A 16423-nucleotide genomic window follows, 5' to 3' on the forward strand; every position below is an offset into this window, starting at 1 on the left:
GATTCGCCAGAACTGGAGGGAATGGTGCGTATGTGGTTTGAGAGAGAAGAGTGAAATGATGATTTTCAATAATACCCTTTTTAGCTCATATGTTTTAGTTTTAAATTTAGTTCATATTTAGATAGTTAAACTTTATTTTATTATTTAATAAAGTTTCCTTGGTACCATATATTTGCACAGAAATGCATAAATATGAAAAACCTCTAAATTTGCAATGAAAAAAAAAATGGAAGTTATAGGAGTGCCTTTGAACGCGCAGGCAAAGACCCTCCTCCTCCGTCGTTTCTCTCTGCACACTCACTTCTTCACTTTCCTATCAACTAAACACCATTTCTGCACCACCCCTCCTCTTCCCCCTCCTTCAATCTCCAAAACCCATCAAAACAAACCTCTCTTTGCCCCTTCCCATCATCACCAAACTACCTATTTTCCTTACCCATCTCCGCCATTGATGAAGGCTCACTTGTATACGTCTTTCTTTTGCACACTCATTCACCTCTACTTATCTGGTGGAAGATTTTGGAATGCAACAGACTCTTTCTATGCTATGCGAAATCACGGCCTTGTTCCCGTTTTACCGTTATGGAATCGACTTCTATACCAATTCAATGCTTATGGTTTGGTTTCACAGGTAAGGCTTCTTTACTGTGATATGCTCTCTTGTGGGGTTGTGCCTAATGTTTTTACTTATAACATATTGGTTCATTCACTCTGCAAAGTGGGAGAGTTGGTACCTGCTTTGGATTTGCTTAGAGAGGCTGAAATTGATACTGTTACTTATAATACTGTCATTTGGGGATTTTGTAAGAAAGGCTTGGCTTTTCAAGGTCTTGGATTTCTGTCTGAAATGGTGAAGAGGGGTATCCCTATTGATTCTTATACGTGCAATACATTAGCGAAGGGGTTTTGCCAAATTGGATTTGTAGATCATGGGAGGCGGGTTCTCAAGGATATAATTAAGGGAGGGGTTCAAGGGGATGTTGTTGGTTTGAACACCTTGATAGATGGGTACTGCAAAGTTGGAGAGATAAGTCATGCTCTCAAGTTGATGGAGGATGTAAGAGAGGGTGAATTTCCCAATATTGTTAGTTACAATTCTCTTATCGATGGGTTTTGCAAGATGGGTGATTTTAAAAAGGCCAAATGTCTTATTGATCAGATTCTAAGATTGCAAAAGGATGAGGCTAGTGCTGATTTGGATGTTGATGATGTTCGGAGTGAGGACGTAGTGTATATGAAACCAAACCTTGTTACATACTCGACGATTATCGGTGCATATTGTAAACAGTATGAGCTCGATGAAGCTCTTTCTTTGTATGAAGAAATGGTAATGAATGGAATATTTCCTGATGTGGTAACATATAGCTCCATTTTGTATGGCCTTTGTAAGCATGGGAGAATAATAGAGGCAAAAGTGCTTATGAGGGAGATGGAGAAGATGGGTGTGCATCCAAATCATTTCTCTTATACTATTCTAATTGATTCCTTGTTTAAGTCAAAGTTTGCAGTGGAAGCCTATATGTTTCAAAGCCAAATGGTGGTGCGCGGAATTATTTTTGATGTGGTTGTGTATTCTGCCATGATAGATGGGCTTTTTAAGGTTGGAAAAGCCAAGGAGGCTGAGGACATGTATCAAATTCTTTTAAAGCTTAATTTACTACCTAGCCATGTCACATATTCTATATTAATAAATGGATATTGCAAATTAGGAGATGTGAGTAGTGCACTGTCCATCCTTCATGAAATGGAGCGGAAGCATATTTACCCAAATGTCATTACGTATTCCTCAATTATAAATTGCTATGCAAAGAAAGGCATGCTTGATGAAGCTATTAATTTAGTGAGGAAGATGAAGCAGCAAAATATCCTGCCAAATGTACATATTTATGCAACACTAATTGATGGGTATTTCAAGGCAGGTAAGCAAGAACTTGCTCTTGATCTTTACAATGAAATGAAATTTGCAGGATTGGAGGAAAACAACTTTGTACTTGATGCTTTTGTGAAAATTATGAAAGAAACTAGAATGATGTGCAATGTTCAAGAATTAGTTGAAGATATGATGTCTAGGAGCATCTCACTTGACCTTGTTAATTACACATCTTTAATGGATAGTTTTTTTAAATTGGGAAATGAGTCTTCTGCTCTTAACTTGGCCCAAGAAATGACAGATAAAAATGTAGGATTTGATGTTGTTGCATATAATGTCTTGTTAAATGGTTTGTCAAGGCTTGGGAAGTATGAAGTAGAGTCCATCTACAATGGAATGAAAGAGATGGGTTTCGCTCCGGACAAGGCTACCCACAACATCATAATTAATGCATATTGTAGACAGGATAATTCACAACGTGCCTTTATACTCTGGAATGAGATGATAAACCAAGGTTTTATTCCAAATTCAAATACTTCGAACAGCCTTATAAAAGGGCTTTGTAAAGCTGGTGAAGTTGAGAAAGCAATGGATGTCTTAAATAAAATGTTGGTGTATGGATCTCCCCCCTCCCCAACTATTCATAGAGTGCTCCTTGATGTGTCTTCAAAGAGTAGCCGGGCTGATGCAATTTTGCAAATGCATGAGAAACTTGTGCGTTTTGGGCTTAAACTTGACCGGGCTGTTTACAGTAATTTAATCACTGTCTTATGCAGGTTAGGAATGACTAAAAAGGCTACGGCCGTGTTGAAAGAAATGATAGGAGCAGGAATTTTAGCAGATATTTCTACTTTCAATGCACTTATACGGGGATATTGCATAAGCAGCCATTTATCAAAGGCTTTTGATACATACTTGCAGATGTTATCTGAAAGAGTTCCTCCTAACATTGATACTTGCAACTTTCTTTTAGAGGGCCTTTATGGTGCTGGTTTGATGAAAGAGGCAGAAAATTTATTAAATGAAATGAAGGAGAGAGGTTGTGTTCCTGAGGCTTCTACTTACAATATTTTGCTTTCTGGCCATGGTAAGATTGGAAATAGAAGGGAATATATGAAACTCTATATTGAAATGATAAGCAAAGGTTTTGTCCCCAGAACTGGCACCTATAATGTGCTCATTGGTGATTTTGCAAAGGCGGGGAAGATGAGCCAAGCAAGGGAACTTATGAATGAAATGCTATCTAGGGGAATATTGCCCAACTCTTCAACTTATGACATACTTATCTGTGGTTGGTGTAAGCTATCAAAGCATCCAGAGTTGGACAGGGCACTGAAAAATTCCTATCTAGGTGAAGCCAAAAGATTGTTGAAGGAAATGAGTGAGAAGGGATACACTCCTTGTGAAAGTACGCAATTATGTATAAGCGCTACCTTTGCTAGACGAGGAAAAAAAGCTAATGCTGTGAAGCTGTTGAATGAAATGTACAATAGAAAAAACACATGACTGATGGGAATAGGTTTAAGTCAAGGAATGGAAATTACAGAATTGAATTGCTCCTATTCACTTAATGATCAGTTTCAATTGAATCAGCGATCATTGACTCAAGAACGTGGACAGCAAGTGCAAAAACTTGCCTTTAGTTGGGACATTTGGTTGTTGGTGGCAACAAGGTGAGATGACGGATTACAGATGCAAGAGGTAGGATTAAATAAGTACATATAAGCTTAAGTGCTCTTCTTCCATTTATCAAAGCTTGTTTAGTTGTATTAATCTAAAATGAAGATAGTATATATTCAGTCTATGGACGAACTACAAACAACTTTTGTTTTAGTTCTGTTTTTTTCCAAATTAAATACAATTTGCTCACTGGCTCCAGTTAGTTCTGATAATTGTGTCCTTTTCATCTTCTCGTTTCTAATGAGTTATAGCAGCAATCTAAAATTAGGAGAATATTTTGCTATTTGTGGAATTATTTATCAGAGTGAAATTGATGTCTAAATATCTTTTTGCAACGTTGATATTTTTCCTATTAACACATGAATCGGTTTTTCAATGTTGTTTTATTTTGTCTTGTCTTGTTGTACCTTGTCTGTTTGTTTTTGTTTTGTTTTTTTTTTTCCAGTAGGATTATTACTCTGCTATATTGTTCTAATGTTACATTCACTTTTATCGGATTAACGGACAGTTACTAGTTTTTTGCAGGCAATTTTTTCTTGCGTTCTGATCGGATACTCCTAATGCCACCTTAATTTCTCCTTAGGCATCTGAAGACTGAAGAAACAAAGGTATTTTCTTTAGAGATATGTTTGTTTATTGTTCATCCATCCAATGGAAAGGATAATATCAGTGTTGGTGTTTGACTGTCTGCACAATATTCTATTGAGAAGAGAAGGAATCAAAAGCAGTTTTACATATAACAGGTAATTGGTGAACTTCGCTTTTCTGAGTCGTAGCAGAATCTAACTTTGGTGTGCTTGATGATCTGAATGATTATTGTATATGCATTCTTGTTATTCTTTCTGTACTTTCCTATAGTTCTAAAGAAATTATTATTACTTCATCCTGTTTTTTTTTTATTTTATTTTATGAATATTGTTTAAATTATTGTTATAACAAAACACAAGTGAGAGACTGCATGAACATGAAAATAAACTTTAGACAATGGCTACTGAACTCAAATTTGTAATCTTGCTTTGTGTACATTTTAAACGGATTTCTCTTATGTTTTTTTATAAATGATCATTAGTTTTCCATATTTTAGTGCTGGCAGTTGTAATAATTATATAAGTTTCACCTTACACTTGCTTGGAAATTGGCTCATTTGAATCAGTACAATTTTTGTCTTGTTAGGAATGGGTGACATAGATCTGACTGGAATTTTCAACTTGATTAGAGTAATTATTCAGATTGCATTAAGTTATTTTCATTGAGTTTGGTTCTTTTATCATTAGCTTCATGATATATTTAGATTTACGGTTTAGAGATGTAATCTACATGTTTGAGTCTAGACTTTGGTAGCTCTGTTTCACCATCAGATAGAATTTGGATATTCCGGGAGAAAATTGTATAATTCAGCTCAGAGAATAAAGCTGGTCCTTGAGTTGTATTTATACTATATGAGGTATCATTACAAAATTACATTAGACTCTCAGCTTTGTGCCGTATGAGAATCTCAGCTTTGTACACGTATGAGAATTGTAACAACAAAAGGAATAATCTGTAACCACCTATAACAATATTTATACACCTATTTGTACTTTGATTGCTATGGACCACATCAGGAAATTCTACACTTTGCATAGAGTGATAATCTGGTATATTCAATAATCTCAAGTCTTAACACCACCCCTCAAACGAAAGGGTGACTGTTGCACACCGAGTTTGGAGACCAGTAAACTAAATTTGTCAAATGATAGTCCCTTAGTGAGGCAGTCGGCTACTTGGTCTGCTGATGGAACATATCTGACTTCCTATTCTTTCTTGAGCACTTTATATCTAACAAAATGCACATCAAGCTCTATGTGCTTTGTTCTTGCATGATAGACTGGATTAGAGGCAAGAGTTGTTGCACTAATGTTGTCACACCAAGTGATGGATTTGGTTATCAAGGGAAATTTCAGCTCCTGTAGTAGTGACTCTATCCATGTTATCTCAGTAGCTACCTGTGCAAGTGTTCTGTACTCAGATTCTGTACTAGAGCGTGATACCACAACCTGCTTTTTAGACGACCATGACACCAAAGTATCTCCAAAATACACACAGTAACCAGCAACAGACTTCCTGCCACATTCGAGTATCCTACCAAACTCAGATTCTCACTTATCCCAATATGCAAACCATGGTTGGCAGTTCCTTTCAAATACCTCAATGTTCTATTTGCACCACTCCAATGAACTGTTGTTGGTTCTTGAAGAAATTGGCTTAGCTTGTTCACGGCATATGCAATATTAGGTTGTGTGACAAAGATATTGTAGTGCTCCAAGGAGACTTCTATACACAGTAGGATTTGCAAGTCTTTCACCATCAGTTCGAGAGAGTGATTTGCCAGTTGCCATTGGGGTTGAGACTGGCTTTAGATTAGTCAGCTTGTACCTCAATAGAAGTTCCTCAACATACTTCGTTTGAGTAAGATAAAGACCCGTATCATCACGGTACACTTCAATGCCAAGAAAAAAAATTAAGTGGTCCAAGATCCTTCAAGGTAAAACTCTTTTTTAGAGAAGCAATAAATTGGGTGAGCTTGTTGGTGTTGTTTCCTGTGACAATAATGTCATCTACATAAATGAGAGCCAAGATCACAACTCCATCTCTGTTATAGAAGAATAAGGAACTATTTGCCTTGGAATTATTAAAGTGTCATTGCAACAATGTATTTTTCAGTCTCTCAAACCAAGCCCTTGGTGTTTGTTTTAGCCCATAGAGAGACTTGTGCAGCTTGCATACATGATTCGACTTTTCGAAATCCACAAACCCCTCAGGTTGGGTCATGTAGACATCTTCCTCTGAGTAACCATTGAGAAAAACATTATTTATATTCAGTTGTTGTATGCCGAGACATAGCTATGGTGAGGACAATGCGAACTGTCGAGGCTTCGACAACAGGACTGAAAGTTTCTCCAAAATCCATACCAGACTGTTAATGGAAACCTTTGGCGACTAAACGAGCTTTGAATTGCGAAAATGTGCCATCAGAGGCTTTTCGAAATCCACAAACCCCTCAGGTTGGGTCATGTAGACATCTTCCTCTGAGTAACCATTGAGAAAAACATTATTTATATCCAGTTGTCGTATGCCGAGACATAGCTATGGTGAGGACAATGCGAACTGTCGAGGCTTCGACAACGGGACTGAAAGTTTCTCCAAAATCCATACCAGACCGTTAATGGAAACCTTTGGCGACTAAACAAGCTTTGAATCGCTGAAATGTGCCATCAGAGTTGGTCTTGACTTTGAAAACCCATTTGTTACCAACCAAATTATAGTAGCTGGCAGGAGGAACAAGAGACCAAGTCTTGTTTGCTTGAAGTGCTTGGATTTCTTGTTCCATAGCTGTTTTCCACCCCTCAATAACAAGGGCTTTCGAAACAGTAGTAGATTCGACGTGATGAGGATGCTATTTTGATTGACCCAAATATACTTTAGGTTTGTAAATTCCATCCTTGGCTCTTGTAATCATAGGATGAGTGGCACGTACTGGGGCTGATTGTACAGATGGTGTTACAGCAATAGAAGAAGCACCAGGTGAGGAGCCAAGCGGGCACTCAGCACTACTAGAGGATGAATCAGAAGAAGCACCAATAGCAACTAAGTGGTCAGTATGAGCAGAAGGATTATCATGAGCAGAGGTGCATACCTGATGGTCCATTGCCGTGAAGGAGTTGGAGTCAGGTGGTGCTGGCGAGGACACATTAGCTAAAGTGTGAGTAGATGTTGAGGTCTCTGATGAAGAACTTGTAGATGCATCTGTTGGTACGTGAGCTGTAGGGAAAGGCAAGTGAGCCCAGGAAATGGGAGAGTCCGAAGCATGTTTTTCAGGTTGATAATTGTTTAAGAAACCAGCCTTGAAAGGAAATTCAAACTCATTGAATTTGACATTCCTTGAAATATATATTCGACCAGTTGAGCTCAAACATTTGTACTCTTTACATGACTCACTAAACCCAAGGTGAACACATTTTAAGGACCTAAAACTGAATTTGTGATCAAGATAGGGTCTGATACAAGGAAAACAAGCTGCTTCAAAGACTTTAAATGAGTGGTAATCAGGTTTTTTGTGAAAAATGACTTCATAAGGTGACTTGTGTTGTAACAGTGGAGTTGGCAAACGATTAACATGGTATACTGTTGCCTGAAATGCATCAACTCAATATTTCAAGGGCATGTCAGCTTGGCTACGAGTGTTAGCCCCATTTCGACGATGTGCCAATGTTTCCTTTCCGCTCTTCCATTTTGAGCGGAAGTATGCGGACAAAAATGTTGAAGAATAATGCCATTTTCTTGCACTATCTTCTCAAATGATAGATACTCACCCCCCCGTCAGATCTTAGAGACTTAATCTTCTTGTCGAATTGGTTTTCAACAAGGGATTTGAAGTGGATAAAGGTTGCCAAGGCATCAGATTTTGCTTTAAGGGGATAAAACCAAGTGAACCTACTATAATCGTCTACAAAGTGAATGTAAAAACGGTAGTTTGTATTGGAGTTTACTGGTGCTGGACCCCAAAGGTCTTGGCTCTGTTAGTGGAAGATTGAAAGGGAAGTGAGTGAGCTTTACCCAACTGACAGACATAGAATGATTGTTTATCATTAGATAAAACTTTTACATTAGAAGCAGACATCACTTGCCTCAAGACTCTAGACGATGGGTGACCCAAACGCCTATGCCAAATATCACTTATGGAAAGAAAAAACTTATCAGCCACAGGTTGATTTACATTTGAATGTGATACAACAGAAACACCATCAAACAAGTGAGGTTCAGTGGGATTAGCAGCCATGGACGGTGAGGTAGATGATGGGGTGAGTGCGGTAGTGTCGAGTTGGTATAAGCCATCTTTAAGTCTCCCTCGCAGCAACACCTTCCTTGTGTCCTTGTCCTTCACAAAACAACAATTTGAGTAAAATCCAATTAGCACGTTGTTATTGGCAGTATGTTTAGAGACGCTAGTCAAATTTTTTGCTATTTTAGGTACATGTAAAAACTGGTTAAGGAGCAAGGGTTTATTAGATGCAGTAGACAAACATCCTGTACCAACATTAGAGATCTCAAGCTGGTTACTATCAACAATCGTGAGCTTATCCTTACCACCATATGGAAAATGTTGGGTTAGGTTGTCCACATTAGAGGTGAGGTGATTGCTAGCCCCACTTTCAGCAAATCAAGCCTCATGGCCAATCGAATCTGGTGATGCAACAAAGGCCGAAGGGTTTGAGACTTGAGAAGATGAAGAGTACCGAGGGTTAGTGCCCATGTAGGATTCGTCAAAATGATTATAACAAATAGCTGCGGAATGTCCGTATTTTCCACAGACCTGGCAAGTGGGTCGAGGGCCAGAGTTCTTTCCGCCCCTGCCATGAGACCCACGAGAACCACTGCCACGATCCCCGCGAGAAGGAGAGCCAAGGCCACTAGAAGAACCAAGAGGAGAAGAGCGCAGCAAGATTCACAGCTGGCGACGGAAGCGCAGCAAGAGCTTGGATGAAGAAGAGAGAGCACTGAGACGCTCAAGACGACTATCAAATCGGAGAAGAGTACCCTGAAGTTCAGGCCAAGTGAGGGCAGAACGAGCTTCAAGTTGAACAACAATGGAGAGATAGTTTGCATCCAAACCATTTAAGACATTAGTAACTAAGTGAGTCAGGGTAAGGGTCACTCGCCAGTGCAAGAACATCAGCCCAACTGTGCATTTGACGAAGATACTCCGACATGGTCAAGCTGCCTTTGCGTGTGGTTTGAAGCTTGGTGCAGGTGTCATCAAGTCGAGCCTTCGAGTAAGCACCATAGAGAGTCCAACGCACGCCAGAGACCAGTAGTTGAAGCACACCCCATGACTTCGGTGGCAGTGGCTTCGGTCATAGAGACATAAAGCCAACCCATGAGAATCAAGGACTCAAAAGTAGGATTAGGCTGAGAAGGGGAGCTGGGATCCAGACTACCAGACGCGGAAACGGGAGGGAGGAACTCCGGTGGGCAGGGTTTAGATCCATCGAGGAAGCCGAACAGGCGGTGACCACGGATAATGGTGCAAAACCATGGTTTTCCACAAGGTGAAGTTGGAGCGGTCCAACTTGAGCACGAAAGGCTGACTGAGAGTGCTCTCAAACGGAGACACAGGAGCAGAGGAAAACCCAGAGCTCGATCCAGCAGCGGATGAGGAAAGAGGAGCCAAGGCAGCTGTGCCAGATTCGGCTGTGCCAATGGAGCTTGGGGCGACGGTGTTAGCAGACCCAGGGGAAGACATAGCGACGGAGGCCTAGAAAGCTTCTGATACCAAGATAGAATTTGGATATTGCGGGAGAAAATTGTATAACTCAGCTCAGAGAATGGAGCTGGTCCTTGAGTTGTATTTATACTATATGAGATATCATTACAAATTTACATTAGCCTCTCCGCTTTGTACACGTATGAGAATTGTAACAACAAAAGGAATAATTTGTAACCACCTATAACAATATTTATACACCTATTTGTACTCTGATTGCTATGGACCACATCAGGAATATTCTACACTTTGCATAGAGTGATAATCTGGTATATTCAATAATCTCAGGTCTTAACAGTATCAATACAGCTTTGTAGGTTAGTGATACTGATACGGTATTTGCAGCCAATTTGAGATAATGTTTGAGGAGCTGCACCCATTTCTATAGTTGCAACTTCCCCATCATATAATATTTTGCTTAACACAACTATGCCAAGGTTATTTTCATAATATTTGCACTAAAAACACTTTCTGATACCAATCTCTTTTTTTTACATGCATAAATGTGGACAGTTTTCCCTACTTAATTTCTAATTAGGAATCTAAGATATTTGCTTTGTGTCTTCCTTTTTGATCTGAAGATTTTTTGCAACTCCTGTGTTTTGAAGTATAAGAACTTCATTTCAACTTACCATTTCAGATTACTTGAGGAGGGCCTCTAAGCATTGATTTTTGGGTGCATGTTTTGAAGGGAAGAAACATGCTGTACGTCCTAGAAATCAAAACTACTTTCTTGGCAGCGACTGTTGGCCATTCTTTTCGGGTACCAGAGCTTTGTATAAATAGAAATTACAAGTCATTCATTGTCCTTTGTTTGATTGTACATGTTAAAAGAAAGAAAGATATTAAAGAGGAAGAAAAATAAGTTGGGTAGTCTAAATGTGAGAAAATCCAAAATTCCAGTTAGTAAATTGAATAGTTGAGTTGAGCTAACTCATTTTCTCGTTTGTGCTTCTGCCTCCTCATCATCTTCAAGGTGGAGCTTTGTCCATGTGTGATATGCAGCTCTCACTGGCCACTTCTGTTGTGAGTGCTGGTCGGTTAAAATTGAACTTCTCTGCACTAGTTCTCGATGTAATTATTCTGGTTTTGTTTTTCTATTCCTAACTTAAAAAACTTCTACAATTCTTGTAAAGTCACGTACGTAACTACTTATTTTTCATATTTGATTATAGGCCCCACTTTTTATTCCCGTACAAACTTTTGTGGGTAAAAAACTGCAATTCTTGGAAACTATAGAATTTATGAATCTTGTAAATTGTTGTAATTTATAGAATTTAAACTCATTTACAAAAGTATCATTTCAATAATTTGTTATGACAATTAGGTATATTACGACGTCATGACTTTTAGCACAGCTACCACCCTTGCAAAGCGACATAATATCGCACATTCCAATTCAATTATCAATCTTGTAACATTTATAATACAAATTTATCAAAATTAACGTAACAATTTTTATATTTTGGACGTACTAACAGTCTAACAATTTTGCAATCATTAGCTTTATTTCACCATAATGCATGCCTTAGAAAATAAATAAATAAAAACTTTCATCATATTCTCAAATATTCTCAAACAAATAAACAAACATATTTAAATTTTAATCCGTGCTTAATTATACAGATATATCTCAAACTGATCACGAGACATGAAGTTCTTTACGGTTTTATTTCATTAATTTGTAGTCGCTAGTACGTACGTGTACTACTCTAGTTCCAATTTCATTTCAAGAGACAAGTCTTTGACCAGTGCTTCCAACTCGATATGAGAACTCCCACCTGGCTTAATTGATCTCAAACCTATGTTTCCCAACTCCAAAGCACGAGCTCTCTGAACCTGAGTTTGACCAACTGACTCTGCCAACACTTTTGCCAACTTGGTAGGGTCCGGCACGATGTCCAAACCCTCGCAGACACGAACCGCCGCATTAAGCTCATCGACCATTAGCTCCGCGTTCTCGTAGTGATCAGCTTGCATAGGCCATGCAAGCATTAGTACACCCGAAAGAAGTCCTTCCAGCATCGAGTTCCAACCACAATGTGTCAAGTACGTACCCACAGCGCCATGCCCTAAGATCGCCGCTTGTGGGACCCATCCTCTAAGTACTAGACCCTTACCGGCCGTACGATCTTCGAACCATGTGGGGACCACACTGTTGTCACTTTCTTTCTTTTGAGCTCCCTTCATGGGCTCTTTCACGGCCCAAATGAACTGAACCCCACTCTTATAAAGTGCATTTGCTAGAGCCTCCATTTGAGCTCCGTTCAAAGTGATTTGGCTTCCGAAACCAACGTAAACAACTGAGTTATCTACTTTGCACATATCCAACCAAGCCATAACCTTGTTTGTAGAGATATTAGGATCTGTCTTGACTGGGAAGGAGAGTAATGGACCAACAGCCCAGACCCTGTCATGGCCCAAAATCTTTTTCTTCAAGAGGCTCAATAACTCGCCCTCCAAGTCAGAAAATGTGTTGAGAATTACACCCCAACTGGCCATATTAGCAGCATGACTCTCTAGCACGTAATCTTCCATCTTCTTCAATTCATGGTATTTCTTCTCCACGCTACTCCACCATCCATACAAAGTGTGAGCGTGGACGGGAGCGAACCCTAGCCTTCGAATACCGAGACGGAGAGCCAAAGGGTACGTCCAAGTACCGAGGAACAAGTCAGAGATTATGGCCGTTGGAGGAGAAGGATGGGACTGAAGCCATTGAAGAACAGGGTCATGGAGTTGGGACAAAGCGGATAAGATGTTTGGGAGGAAAGATATGGGGAGTTCTTGCATGTTTTCCACGCCGACAGGGACCGCCGGGTGGGCAGGGAATGGAAGAATTAAGGTTTGGATAGAAGGACAAAGAGAGAGAAGAGGTTGAAGAATGGGAAGGTTTTTGGGTGTGATAACTATTGTAATGGCTAAGTCATGAAGTGCTAGTTGGTAGGTTAGTTCCATTAGAGGGAGCAAGTGGCCTGGTGCTGGATATGGTATCACCAAGATATGTGACTTGTTCGACTTGGTCTCCGAAAACTCCGACTGTGGCATCTTTCTTTCTCTAATTATTTCGTTTTGTACGTACGTATTATGTTGTGCGGTAATGGTTAAGCACTTAAGCTTGCTTTATATATATATATATATATATATATATATTTATTTATAGTACGGGACATTCGGCCTATACATGCAATGTGAAAATGTCACTAATTTCCGGTAAGTAAAAAGAATAAGAAAATAAATAAACAGATCAACTTATTCGGGAAAAAGTAGAATATGGACTTTGGACTCTTATATGTACGTATGTTTGTCGGGGAGCTGGAAGTTTTATGAGAAAGTTCAAAGGAATCTAAAGTTGTTGTGGAGACAACTATGCAAAAAAACAAAATAATTTAATAATCTAAACTTGCATTATTGCATGTAGTTGCTGAAGTAAATAAATATACTCTAGTTGGGTTGACACAGGGCAATTGTGCTCAGAGAAATAAGCTATATTTTACTTACGTAGTTAAGTTCAATTTTTGTTTTGAAATCTTACAATGGATGATGATGTATACACAACATGTCCCTTTTTATTATTTACAAATAAATATACCTGTTATATTATTTGATGTTAGATTAAATAATGTGACAAAATATAATTTGACACACAAATGTAATTTGTCACACTTTGTAATATATTATTGAGAGTTACAAAATTGGACACATGTGTGTGCCAAAATGTGACATATTTTGGAGTTACAAAATTAGTTACAAATTTGTAACTCTCAAATATTACCCAATAATGTGTAGATTGTATGTTACACATTTGAGATTGGATTTTACAAAGCCATTATGAAATATGGCTGTTGGAGACATGTTTTTATCTTCCATTAGGTGTTTGGAGGTTACAAAATCATGTGGGAAAGAATTTGGGACGTTTTGGAACGTTTTGGAAAAATGACATTTTGTGCTGAAAATAGCACTACAAAAAACTTGACTTTTAGTCACAAAAAAAGTTGTGACTACAAGTTTAAAATGTTGTGACTAAAAGTTTTAGTCACTAAAAAATATTATCACCACGTTATCACTAAAAAGTCTGTGGCTAAAAGTTTTAGCCACACTAAAAATATCGTTGTGACTAAAAGTCACTTTTAGTGACAACAATTATTTGTAACTAATAGTCATCACAATTAGTGGCAACTTTCTTTAAGCCACAACACATTTATTTTTAATGATAATTATCACTAATATTTCTTTAGTGACAACAAAAATGTATCACTAATACTTCTTTAGTGATAATTTGTTGTTGTCACTAATAGTCCTTTATTCACAAAAACAATTCATGAATATATTTTATTAAAATGGTTAAAAAGATAAAAGGATGACTAATCAATGCAATCTTTTACACAACTAGAGAAAAAACCTTAATATAATAGCAAGTAGCCACATTCATTAGCATCAGGAAAGTTAAGCATATTGTTATACCACTAATATCTAAAGTATTACAACCAAATCAAGTATGAGACCAGCTGAGAAAAGCTAGCAAACAAGCTTAGAAGAGCTAGCCAACAAGCTGAGAGTTCAATCACAAATAATGTATTTTATTGGGAACCAAAAAAAGATAATAATACACAAACATCAAAGCCCATTAATAAAAAGAAAACAGAATCCATTGGACTAGTCATCCTTCTCTTGAGCTTCTTCTCATCTTCATCACCCTTCTTCTTTACCTGCAACATCTTAATATTGTTATACTTAGAGACAAAATAGTTCATATTACATTTTGCCTCAAAATTATTTTGAACTTACCACTAGTTTAGCACAAGTCCTCAATATCATTCTCAAAAGACTTTGGTGAGTGAATGTGCGATTGCGATGATGAGCAATTCATTTGTCTCGTAACTTTTTCAAACATCATTTGCATCGCCTCACACTTTGCATGTAAGGCATCACACTTGGCTTCATAATATGCAGTTACTTCACTCAATCTTTCTTCCATTTCTGATTTCATATGCAGTTACTTCACTCAATCTTTCTTCCATTTCTGATTTCATCTCTTCTTTCATTCTCTCAATTTCTTTTTTCTTGGATGCCTTTCGAGTTGAACCAAATCGTTCTAAACGGGCAAGTTTTTCTGATCCTAAAACTTGTGAGAAAATCTCATCTTCATTTATTGAGGTGGATCTGTCATTTGAGAGTTCACTAGTAATTTCATCATCGTATTTTGCCTGAAAGGGATTAAATAACACATAATTTTATCAATCATGTGTTATCATACAAGATAAATATTAAATAATTATAATATTCATACCATGATATTTTCTGAAGTGAAATCAACCCAAGATCCATCCTTTTTCTTGTGGGTTATAACAAAAAAATCTCTAGCAAATAACTCTTTACCTTTCAATTTTTTCTATTATCACAATTATTACTTTATGAATATATATATATATTTATAATAATCAATTTTATGCCATTTCATATCCAGAATTTTAATGCCAACAAAAGTACTAAATAAGCATAACAGAAGTAACTAAAGTTTACAACTTCACACACCGAAACTCGAAACTCATAAACCAAATTAGAAACTCATTTAAAATACAACATACTAATGGAAATGACACAGTAAAAATGTCATAAAAATAAAAAACTCAAAGTCAAACACGATCTAAGGATACAACCATTGAGAAAACACAAAAAGATTATAGAATTAACATGAGCAACCTATTAAATGTAATCAATGTATATTATTAGAGAGCCCTAAGATCTCGTAGCTATATTAGATCATTAACAATATTAACCACATATTTTTCTTCAAAGCCCATTTACATCTTCACACACCTTGTAAGAGAGAGAGAGAGAGAGAGAGAGAGAGAGAGAGAGAGAGAGAGAGAGAGAGAGAGAGAGAGAGAGAGAGAGAGAGAGAGAGAGAGAGAGAATAGTAGTAGTAAAGAAGGAAATAATAAAGAGAGATAGATAGATATGGCGGCGGTGGTGGTGATAATGAGGCAAAAAATATGTAACAATGAAGAAAAACAAAGGAGAATCTGTTTCAACAATGAGTTTTTTAAACAATAATTACTCAGATAAAGCTATTATAGGGTGGGTACAAATAAAGCTTTCTAGGATGCATGTCCATCAATTAACGCTGCAAAATAACTACTCAAAGCCAAAACCCATAAACCAAATTATTTGAATGAAGCTACAGCTAAGGCACATTTTCAACTTGACATAAAATTCAATCAAGTATAATGCATACCTCATCAACTTTAATCTGCATGTAACTCTTGGAACCGGAAGTATGTGCCATATCCACATGAGATCGATTTTTTATATTTCTAGAACTTATTTTCTGCATTAGTAATACTTAACAGTTAGCAAGTAATAGTATTAGTTATCTATATAAAAAAAGTAGTTTATACCTTAAATTCTTCATAAGAGCAATATGAAATAAGCCATTTCCATTGTTCTTCAGGAATTGATTTTGGACGAATTTGAGTCATCTCATTATCAAAGTATTTGGCTTTTAACTTGTATCTTCTATTCCGATACCTCTCGCGACATAAGTCCATGACAACTTCCTTATCTTC

General features: G+C 37.5%; 2 protein-coding genes across 8 annotated transcripts; one reads left to right on the forward strand and one right to left on the reverse strand.

Moving 5' to 3' along the window:
* Nucleotides 1-202: 202 nt before the first annotated feature.
* Nucleotides 203-11103, forward strand: LOC133818789 (pentatricopeptide repeat-containing protein At5g14770, mitochondrial). Of its 7 annotated transcripts, none has more exons than XM_062251844.1 (4): nt 203-3571; nt 4076-4293; nt 10495-10617; nt 10831-11103. In XM_062251844.1, exon 1 carries the CDS (start codon nt 215-217, stop codon nt 3374-3376), a length of 3162 nt encoding a protein of 1053 aa, XP_062107828.1. In that variant the 5' UTR covers nt 203-214; the 3' UTR covers nt 3377-3571; nt 4076-4293; nt 10495-10617; nt 10831-11103. The 7 variants fall into 7 exon arrangements, with proteins under 7 accessions (XP_062107828.1, XP_062107829.1, XP_062107831.1 ...); XM_062251845.1 differs by having other exon boundaries at nt 4076-4158; nt 4261-4293; nt 10495-11103; XM_062251847.1 differs by having other exon boundaries at nt 4066-4293; nt 10495-11103.
* A 458-nt stretch (nt 11104-11561) lies between these two features.
* Nucleotides 11562-12902, reverse strand: LOC133814994 (flavonol 7-O-rhamnosyltransferase-like). The gene has a single exon (XM_062247893.1). The coding sequence runs from the start codon at nt 12900-12902 to the stop codon at nt 11562-11564; it is 1341 nt and encodes a 446-aa protein (XP_062103877.1).
* Nucleotides 12903-16423: the final 3521 nt, after the last annotated feature.

Source organism: Humulus lupulus, chromosome 2, assembly GCF_963169125.1.
Source record: "Humulus lupulus chromosome 2, drHumLupu1.1, whole genome shotgun sequence".
Taxonomy (NCBI): Eukaryota; Viridiplantae; Streptophyta; class Magnoliopsida; order Rosales; family Cannabaceae; genus Humulus; species Humulus lupulus.

Bases quoted from the DNA above. Each gene is read 5' to 3' on its own strand.
- LOC133818789 (XM_062251847.1), top strand. From the start codon at position 215: ATGAAAAAAAAAATGGAAGTTATAGGAGTGCCTTTGAACGCGCAGGCA.
- LOC133814994 (XM_062247893.1), bottom strand. From the start codon at position 12,902: ATGCCACAGTCGGAGTTTTCGGAGACCAAGTCGAACAAGTCACATATC.